At 51.9% G+C, this 9,922-nt stretch overlaps 2 protein-coding genes across 6 annotated transcripts; both read left to right on the top strand.

Annotated features, from left to right (window-relative positions):
• The first annotated feature begins 960 nt into the window (after positions 1-960).
• LOC133494944 (zinc-binding protein A33-like) lies at positions 961-2,724 on the top strand. Its single transcript, XM_061809251.1, has 5 exons — positions 961-1,290; positions 1,437-1,670; positions 1,744-1,795; positions 2,087-2,232; positions 2,302-2,724. Exons 1-5 carry the CDS (start codon positions 961-963, stop codon positions 2,722-2,724), a joined length of 1,185 nt encoding a protein of 394 aa, XP_061665235.1.
• A 6-nt stretch (positions 2,725-2,730) lies between these two features.
• On the top strand, positions 2,731-9,914 carry rpgrip1 (RPGR interacting protein 1). Of its 5 annotated transcripts, XM_061808307.1 has the most exons (30): positions 2,731-3,207; positions 3,310-3,448; positions 3,521-3,574; positions 3,642-3,759; positions 3,832-4,037; positions 4,172-4,274; positions 4,347-4,481; positions 4,749-4,854; positions 4,933-4,956; positions 5,029-5,175; positions 5,251-5,324; positions 5,398-5,600; positions 5,736-5,821; positions 5,919-5,969; positions 6,055-6,228; positions 6,302-6,419; positions 6,508-6,671; positions 6,757-7,096; positions 7,230-7,390; positions 7,454-7,692; positions 7,778-7,893; positions 7,996-8,162; positions 8,360-8,481; positions 8,565-8,631; positions 8,692-8,761; positions 8,837-8,913; positions 8,994-9,183; positions 9,256-9,340; positions 9,412-9,539; positions 9,628-9,914. In XM_061808307.1, exons 2-30 carry the CDS (start codon positions 3,361-3,363, stop codon positions 9,837-9,839), a joined length of 3,825 nt encoding a protein of 1,274 aa, XP_061664291.1. In that variant the 5' UTR covers positions 2,731-3,207; positions 3,310-3,360; the 3' UTR covers positions 9,840-9,914. The 5 variants fall into 5 exon arrangements, with proteins under 5 accessions (XP_061664291.1, XP_061664292.1, XP_061664289.1 ...); XM_061808308.1 differs by having other exon boundaries at positions 3,310-3,408; positions 4,933-5,175; XM_061808305.1 differs by having other exon boundaries at positions 4,933-5,175; positions 5,922-5,969.
• Positions 9,915-9,922: the final 8 nt, after the last annotated feature.

Here is a 9,922-nt window from a genome sequence, read left to right as displayed (position 1 = left end):
CTCATTTGTCGTCTACGCGGTCACGTTGGACTTTGAGCGCTTTTGTTAATGATCAGGGAGTTGTCGTGTCGCTTAGTCAGCATACGTACAGTGCTGTACTTGGAGGGTACTTTGTGATTCTACCCATTTGACACCATATTCACAAATATTGAAGTACGTGTATTTGGTTGACATTTTCTTGATTCTATACAGTCTTTTTGTAGTTCCTAAACTTGGAATCATTTTTTTGCACATTTCTGTTCCAGTTCTTTGAAACAAAAAAAAAAAAAAAAAAAAAACCCAACTTCGACTTATATTGTCAGTAAATGCATCGTGTACTGGTTTATTTTTGTAAGTTTTGAAGAATTTGACCCAAGCGTAGCATTGTAGCTGCTGAACAGGAGAGGTCCAAGAACTGACCCTTGAGGGACCCCAGAGGTCATTTCCATTCGCTGAGACCGAGCACCTCCAACCGTCACAAGGTAGACACGCCGCTGATTTTGCAGAATCTGTTTGAAATCAAAGAATCATTTGCTTGTCATTTCCTGCGATATCGAACCATTGCTAATGTTTGCTATAAAAGCACGAATAACGGGTGCTGCATGCTCCCAAAAAGAGGTTCCCTATACATGCAAATCAAAGAACTGCATTTGTGTACTTCATTTTTTCGCGTATACGACTCCTCTTTCATTTTCGAGAGAGGGACTTGGTGCAGAAATAACAATGAGGGTCAAAGCTATTCAGCAAGCAAGGTGAAGTAGGCACCGTGGATTTGCTTCCAAGTGGACGCGGCAGGCTGGGACCAGATGACATTTACGTGGTCTCCCACTCCCTGTGTTATCGCTTGAAATCGTGCGTCCCTTCTTCTATTTTGGATTTAGTACTCATCAGAACGGGCCAAGGGGAAAGTCAACGACGAACGATCGCCAATAAACTACTTTGTAGAATTCGGGTCTGACCGAAGTGTGTTTTGTCAAGGTCATGGCTTCCCCCGGGATTCTCTTGTCAGAGGCGCTGTTCCAATGCGCCATCTGCGAAGAAGTGTTCTCCGAGCCCGTGTCCATTCCCTGCGGTCACAGCTTCTGCCTCAGTTGCATCACATCCCGCTGGGACCAGAGCGCCGCCTCCAGCTGCCCCAGATGCCAAACCGTCTTCGCCGCTCGGCCGGAGCCCTGCGAGAACTCTTTTGCCAGGGAAATGTCCGAGCGCATCAGAGCCAGGAGGAGGCAGATGGACTCTGAGGTTCGGGAGATGATCCGGGACCGACTCCGGAAGGTGGCGGAGATCAAAGACTGCGTGGAGCTCAGCAAAGTGAGTTGGCTCAAGATGCAATACAGAAATTCTCCACATAGTCGCAAATCGGACTCTTCACTGAATCGTCACCTAGTCACCGGTGTCAGGTGTTGTTAATGCCCGTGCAAATTGTCAACAGCAACCTGTTTCGATTCTATCTCCAGGAAAAGGCCAAGATGGAAATGGAGCGCAGCACAGAGATCTTCTCTGCCCTGTCCCGGACGCTGGAGAAAAGCCAGGTCCAGCTGCTGGAGACCATCCAGAGGCGGCAGGCCAGCATGGAGCGGAGAGCCCAGGTGCTGATGGCGGAGCTGGAGCTGGAGATCAAGGAGCTGCGTGGGAGAAGTCGGGAGATGGAGCAGCCGGTGCACTCCGACGACTGCCTCGATCTCCTGCAGGTCAGCGGCGAACCCGGCTGCAAGTCGTTGACTCTTTGGAGATACGGTGTTGCCTTCAATTTTTACGTGTCAGAGGTCTTCAGCGTCCGAGTCCCGCTGCAGCGGCCTCATCGACTTCCAGCCGCGTGTGGGGATTGTTAGGAGAGCTTTGGACCACGTTGATCACCAACTGTGCTCTTTTTTAAAATTGCTTGCAATTCAAGGTCAGGCAAAATCAAAATGAAAATGAAACGTTCAAGCACACAGCAGCAGCCCTTCAACGTTTTATATATATATATATATATATATTTTTTTTTTTTTTTTTCCCAACTTGCAGAACATGACGTGATGCTCCAGTATGCAGGTAGCCTTTATAACATTATAACTCACGTCATGTTCATGACCCGGGAATGATCGTTTGTTGCCCTCCATTGTAGCTGAGGTTTATCTGGACCCCAGGACAGCCAACCCGTGGCTCGTACTGTCCGAGGACGGGCGACGTGTTCAGGACGGGGATGTCGAGCAGGACCTACTGGACCTGCCGGAGCGCTTTGACACCGTGCCGTGCGTGCTGGCCACCGAGGTACGCGGAGATAAAGTTTGACGGAGCAGAAAGGGAGACGTACAGAAGACGGTGTGTCTTGTTCCGCAGGGTTTCACTGCAGGGAGGCACTACTGGGAGGTGGAGGTGGGGGACAAGACCTCCTGGGATCTGGGGGTGGCTCGGGGCTCCGTGAACCGGAAGGGCTCGGTGACGCTGAGCCCTCAAGACGGATACTGGACCGTTTGTCTGAGGAGGGCCAATGAGTACCGGGCCTGCGCGGCACAGGCGCAGCTCCTGCGTCTCCCCGAGAGGCCGAAGGTCATCGGGCTATTTTTGGACGTAGCCGACGGGACGGTGTCTTTCTACGACGCCGAGGCCAAGTCGCACATCTATTCCTTTACGCACGTTGACTTCACGGAGGCCATATTTCCCCTTTTCAACCCGGAGGTGAGCGACGGCGGAAGGAACAGCTCGCCGCTAATCATCCGACCGGCGGACTCAAGCGTGAGTTTAGATACTGTCACAATATGATTTGAAGTGAAACAGACACATTTGGACTGATCAGTTTGGATGAAAAACCCTGCCGAACTTGAATGAGCTGATTGATTGAATGATTCGAATCCTTTGTACCGCACGCATTTTCATCCATAAATTGGAGTGCCTCTCGACCTGCGTTCTGTGTTCTGTGGTCGCTTCCAACCGAACCTGTTTGCTCCCGCTCCGTTTTGGAACCCCCGCGACCATTCTCACCTTGAGCGCGGACGCCAGACCTCTCAAAATGTCTGAACACGCCGCGACTAACCTGAGAGGATGCGACGCGATGTGCGGTAATCTGATTAGCGCACCGGCAGGATTACCCGCAGAAGCAGATGGAGCCACGGGGTTGTCTTTGGGTTTACTTTGAGCCAATGAGAGCACGAGGAAGCTGGATTAAAACTTGGCTTGTCCGAGCGTGGTGTGCATATGCTGGGATAAACCCAAGGAGCAATCTCGTGGAATTGTCAACATAGCAGGGTAAGTTTTTGACACAAAATACGAGAGATCAGCATTTACGGCAATTCCTGTGTTTGAACACTGCACATTTTGTTGGTCACGGTGTCGTCATTTCCATTCAAGTCCCCATCCGGCCGGGTGCTTTAAACTGGCTGGCTGGGTGTGGTTGGCGTCATGTCGCCCGTGGTGGATGAGACCGCGGGGGATCTCCCAGTAAGAGACGTAGGTCAGATGAGGGGAGGCCTCATGCCTGCTCACGCAGGTTAGTTCCAATTTGAGAGGTTTAAAACTCCAGGACTACATTCACGAACGGGTCTTGGTCTCGTCCGAGCAGATGCCGTATCCAACGTGAAGCCGTGGAAGAAGCATCACGTCATGATTTCAAAAGGTGAGACCACCTTACAGAGTCACATTTTCAGGCTTTCGTCGAGTCTTATTCTCTTACGTCCGTCCAGACCCTCAGAGGCTATTTCGCCTCCCCAGGGACCAACTGGAGGATCTTTGCCTCCACGTGCAAGAAGAGAATGTCGTGCTGAGAAAGCACACACAAGCGCAGGGGCAAAAGATGCGCAGGTGACTGGCGACGCACCAAGAATCGCCTAAAACTATCCACAAATCACAAATCGGTCCCGTTTCTTCTCAAAGGATGTCTACCAGACTGCTGCGTCTCCGTCAGGCGCGCCCAGGGTCCAGCGGCGCCAAGGAGAAGGAGATGGAGGATGCCCTGCAGGAGCTGGAAAGCCGCGTGGCCACGCTGGAGCGCCAGAAAGTTGTTTTGCACAACAAACTCAGCCTGGCAAAGCAGCACATTCTGGACCTGGGCGGTCGCACTTCATACAGGTTCAATAAAGGTGCGCTGCTTGACTGGATGTGGCTGCTACCTTAGAGTCCCGGTTGCTTCCACCTGTTTCCTTTTTGTCCCCAAGGGAAACTGGTCTTGCAAACAAAATAGTTTGGGCTTTCCGTCTCTGTCTCCCGGCCGAAGGTAAAGGCACGGAAGTGGACGGGGAAGTCGGGAGGGCGACCCGCACAGCCCCACCTCGCTGCTGTCCCAGAATGGAGGACACCAGAGAAGACCTCAACAAATTGTGAGTAGGGAAAGAAAACAAGGGGAACATCAAATCCCGTCCAACGCTTCTTTCCCCACGTCGTACCGCCAGCGGTCTGAGCGAGCAGATGAGGATGACGGACCTAGAGCTGACCGCCCGGACCCTTCGGGACACACTGCGAGAAAAAGAGAGAGAGATGGAGGGAACCGTGAGAGAGATGAAGAGGCAACAGGCGGAGAGGCACAGGTGAAAATCACTTTTTTGCTGCTTTCCTCAGGGTTTCAACGAGACGACTGGACTTTTCCCGTTTCTTGAAGACGTTTTGCCTTGAATCCAAAAGGCTATTTGAGTGCCAAATTGTCGAGTGTGGAGTTTCCCAAGGCGTGACTCGGGGAAAGCCCACACTACTAAATACATTTTAAGTCAAGAAGGTCCAATGTCAAAACAAAAAGTCCAAGTGAGGAAGCAAATCTGCACATGAAAAATTGCATGGCCACTCGTTTTTCTGTTCAGGATAAACATCAGAGAGAACGTGGACGTGATCTGTCTCCAAAAGCAGCTTTCCGAGAAGAGCGCCACCTTGAGGGTCACGCAGGAGAAGATCGCTGATCTTCAACAGGTGCGCCGCAAGGTAACAGGAGGTTAGGAATCCACCGTACATCCTTGTCGTGTTTTTTTTTTTTTTGTTCCTTTCCAGGTCTATGAGAAGCAGCTCGAGGAGGTAAAAGGAACACGCTTAGCCATTACAATCCGACTGACTGCTAACAGGCGAGATTTGAATTGCCTGACCCAGAGCCAGAGGTCCATGAGGGAAGGTCAGACTCTTCTTCTGGAAAAAGCAGAAGAGCTGAATGAGCAGCTGAAGCAGGAGAGGGACAGAGCACTGACACTCGAAGCTCAGCTCACAACCGCCAACCTATCTCGGCAAACTCTGGGCGAGGTTTGAAGGCCGCCGCGGGCTGTGCGGGACTCTTGCTGTAAGAGCCCTTCGACGACAAGGTGGTTTCTCTTCCAGCTACGCGAGCGTATAAGAGACCTGCAGGGAGAGAAGGATCGGATAAAAGAAAGCTACGACTCCCTACTTGAGAGGTTAGACCACAGGACAAATTCAACACACCTGAGTACGTTTTTATCCACATTTCTGGATCCTCCCCGTCCGTAGTACTTTATCTACTTACGGCGGGCACGAGGACCAATGCAGGGAGGTCATTGCGCGTCGGGAGGAGCCCGAGGACGGCGTTCTCGGCTTGGATGTCCAGTTCCTGACGGAAGCGCTGCGGACTGAGAAGGAGCAGAGGAGCAGACTCCAGTTGGAGACTGAGAAGCTCAGACACGAGAAGGAGATACTGGAGGAGCGACATAAGGGTAACTCGGTGATGTCACCTTTGTTGAAGAAAGCACTCTCAGTACGGAAACAATCCTCTTCAACAATCAGCATCTTTCATTCATTTCTTTTTTTTTTTTTTTTTTTTTTCAACGTCCACATTGATTTTGTTTTAGCCAAACTAGAACATCTGGAAGAGGAGGTTCTCCAGTACAAAGAACAAATATCTGGCCTACAAAACAGATTGGACTCTGTCACCAAGGTTAATGAACTGACGCGAGGTTAGGGTTTATACTGTCATTATTTCACCTCTTTAAAAAAAAAAAACTCTCTCTCACTCTCCCACGCTTGTCATCGAGGAGTTCGACATGAGTCCCCAAGAGCTCAGCGAGACGCTTTTGCGGATCAAAGTATGTGGGCAAAAAGGAAAGGTCATTTATTTTTTCCCCGCCCCCTTAACGGTAGAACTTTACAGAAGCCACCCACATGCTCTAGGCCTTCCGGATGCAGCAGGAGACCAGGGAGGGTTTACGTTTCCTCGAGCCCGAGGGAACGAAGGAGGACCTCCAGCTGACTGACATCCAGGCGTCACACGCCGAGACCGTGTTGGAGTTGCAGAAAACCAGGAGCCTCCTTTTGTTGGAGCACCACATCAGCAAAGACCTTCAGGTGCCGTCGTGTCCTCCGTATCAGTAAGTCACCATCTCTTCCCCCTTTCAAACCAAAGGGTTTCCGTCTCAAGGGGGAGGTGGAGACAATGAAGAAAAGGTTGGAGAGCGAGAGGAAGGAGGTGAGGATGGCAATGGAAGAGAGAGACAAAGTTTTATCGAAAAAAGCTCTCCAGATCAACTCATTACAAGGTAGGAAGGATCCTGTGAGGCATGTTCAAGCCTTAATTCCACGGAAACAAAAAATGTAATCCACCTTTCCTGTCAATGCGCCGTGAAGCCCAGTTGAAAGCCTTTGCATACAGTACCAAGAACCATCAAGGAACCATGCCAATACAGTACACGTGGCCAGCAGGGGACCAGGAACTCGTCCAGCCCTTTGAGGATGACATTTTCTGTGCTCCGCTAAGGCTCGGGGAGTCCCTCTTGGAACTCCACATCAAGGTAGAAATAATACTTGCATTCACGGCTGGGTGGACGCACCGTGTGATCGATCTGGAAGCCAAAACTTGCTGTCTTTCTACTTCAGGGGGGCACCTTCACCCCAGGCGGCCTTCGTAATATGGGCGGCCTTTACGCAGACCAGGCTGAAGACATGGTGACCTTCTGCACCTACGGCCTTTTGGACTTTGAAGTTCACTCAACGCCTCTGGCTAGGGGAAGCCAGCCCAAGTATAGCTTCACCTCCCGCTATGCTTTGACAGTCCATGATCTGGGGAGGCTGCGAGTTCAGGGCTCAAGGGTCAGAGTGGAACTCCACCAGGCCATAGGAGGTGTCCGCTTCGTGACTCACGGAAGTGGCTACTTGTCCCTCGTAGGGGCCATCGAGAGGAAAGGGGAGTGCACGAATGGTTCTGTCAATATCACAGGTATGCAAGAGTCCCTTTCTTGACAACACAAGGTCTAACGCCGTCACCTTTGCGGAGTGTTGGGTAGAGGCCGAAATTTTCCAGAAAATAAATGGAATTTTGCAACCCCACTATTCTTGTATCCCTTATCAAGGCTCTGAGGGGGAACTAGTTGGTGTTGTGGATTTCTGGGCGCGCTTGTTCCCACCGGCAGAGCCCACGGTGGCCGTGGCAATGAAAGACAGTGACGGGAACGCGCCGAGACAGACGAGGCCTACCCACGTCAGTCGGGGCTGGCGAGAAGGCGGACGTGCAGTAAATATGATCTTTTAACTTTTCAAAAAAGGTCGTCATCCCTAACATGTTAGTTTCTACCAGCGGCAGGAGTTGTACGATTACGGCAGCGGGATTCCCAACGAACTGCTGCTGCTTCTGGAGCACTGCGAGGGCCTCCGTGGGCAATGGCCGGGGATGTTTCCCGACGCGTACCTGACCTACAGGCTCTACGACCTGCAGCCACACGTGTCCAAAACTGTCCGGGGAACTGCAGACCCAATATTCCACGATACTGCCAGCTACCCACTTGCAATCACGGCAGATGTGCTGCGCTACCTGCGGTACACTAAGAGAACAATATTGTGGACTCAATTTGGCTTTTTGGGAAAGTATGAAAATGTACCGTACGCTCGTTCATTTGCTCAGGTCAAGCCATCTTTGGGTGTATGTGTTTGACGATAGCGATGACCAGATCCCGTCAGCCTACCTCGCGAAAACACCCATTCCTCTGAGAGCACTGGCCACGGGCAAGGAGATCATGGGTGTGTGCACTTGGAAAGCAAGATAAACCCACGAAAAAGGAAGTCTGGAAGCAGGGAATTTGCCAGCTGTGGGCTCAATCGTCATTTGCTCTTCTTGTCTAGGCGACTACGTCCTACGCGATCCGGCGGGGGGTCCTCGGGGCACGGTCCGAGTACTGATAAAATGGAAATACCCCTTCCGACCGCCAGCAGATGCCGCGGGGGGCAGTGAGGGGAGACGCGAAGAAGCGCAAGGGTCGCGGAGGCCAGTCGCCAAGCCCAAAGTAAAGGTACTGTTCATTTGATTTCTTCTAAGTTTACCAACGGCTTCGGATATCCCAAGTTTTGACGCGTTTTCCCCCAAAACTCAGCAAGTGGGGCGGGGAGAACCCAGAAGAAGACAAATGCTCGTGTGGGGTTTTATAAGCACGACATTGGGGTACACTTGCCAGAAATGAACCATGTTCTGAATGACGTCTGTTGGCAGCCCACCCCCGACTGCAGAAAACCAAACAGGACGAAGAGATCGGACAGGAGATCACTCGGCCGACACGACGGGGGACCCTGCACTTCACTGAGCGCATCTTCCGACTCACCACCGATGTCAAAGTAAGTCATACGCAACAGCGATGAAAAACCGAAGGGCCCGGACTCTTTAACGTAACACAACTCCCTTCATCTGAACGCTTCAGATCTCAAGAAACCTCTTCCGTGGAGTTGCGGCTCAGGAAAAGCTCCGCTATCGAGACTGGTCCTCAGGTAGGAATTCACAGGAGATTCCCCATCGATAGTGACGATGCATCGTATCGTGACTTTCAGAATATTCCCTCTGTGGATGTTGTTTCGGTGGATGAAGTGGAGGAGACGAAAGACGACGTGAGCCAAAGTGGTAAGGACAGTCTTGACCTTGCGGGTCTGGTCAACAGAATGGTGGAAAGTACGTTTTTCTCTGACCGATACGCAGCTGAAGAACCGTCAGAGTCTTCAAATACCTCGACATGCGACCTTCTTATTATCCCACCCAGACTAAAGACAAGACGGGTAAAAGAACTCCAATTCAAGCCCATTTTCCGAGCACCTGGTGGTCCTTTCCGTTTCCGTTTCCGTTTCCCTTCTCTCAGGGCCACAAAGTGAGAGTGGAGATCCTGTCCTTGACCTTGGAACCCTCGTCAAACGTGGCGTTGGACCGCTCGGTGCAGCGCGTCTACGTGGAATATCGGCTGCTGGGCGTCCCCATGGAGACCACGGAGACGCCCGTGTCCCTCCGCAAGCCCACCGCGGGGGAGGAGATTCACTACAACTTCACACGAGGTGAGTGCAGCGGTAAAAGAAAGACAAAGATTTCTTTTCGCTGATGGGCAAATCCCTTTCTGACTTTGCAAGTCATCTACGTGGACGGTTCACTGTCGGTTCCGCTCAGACAGTACCTGTACACCATGTTGGAGGGCACCGACCCCAACGAGGGCCGGTAGGGTATCTCGCGTCGTCCGACGAGAGGTTTGTGTTCGTTCGCGCACAGTTCCGCGTGTCTTTGCGCAGGTTGAAGTTCACAATTGTCAGCGAGCCAATGGACGACGACGAAGAATGCGCCGACGTCGGCTACGCGTTCCTGGATCTGCAGGAGCTGCTGCTGACGGGAAACGACGTCACCGAACGGCAAATCGACAGTAGGCGTCTCGCCGTGACGACGGGACGGATTTTGTCGGGTCGCCCGGGGGGAAAGCCTCAGGGTTTTGTTTTCAACCTTTTCTCCAGTCGTGCGCGTGGACCGAGAGCAGGAGGTGATCGGATTCCTGAAAGTGTCGTTGAAGGCAGCGAAGGCGCTCAGCTGCATTTACGAGGAGTTTCGCCGGCCGGAGGACGCAGAGGGCGACGGCGAGCGCCGAGAAGACCGGCGGGAGAAAGTGGAGCAGCGGCGGCGGAAAAATCCCATCCGAGGAGGAGAAAATGACAACAGTGATTTCTGAGCAAAAAGACTGTTTGATCAAGCCTGTGCAGCACCGAATTGTTGAAGCCGTTGAAGGTTACGAAATAAAATCTTTGAGCGGAA

This window comes from Syngnathoides biaculeatus, chromosome 21 (genome assembly GCF_019802595.1).
Source record: "Syngnathoides biaculeatus isolate LvHL_M chromosome 21, ASM1980259v1, whole genome shotgun sequence".
NCBI classification, from domain to species: Eukaryota; Metazoa; Chordata; class Actinopteri; order Syngnathiformes; family Syngnathidae; genus Syngnathoides; species Syngnathoides biaculeatus.
The sequence above is the reverse complement of the archived record's forward strand: the minus strand, read 5'-3'. Positions and strand labels throughout refer to the sequence as shown.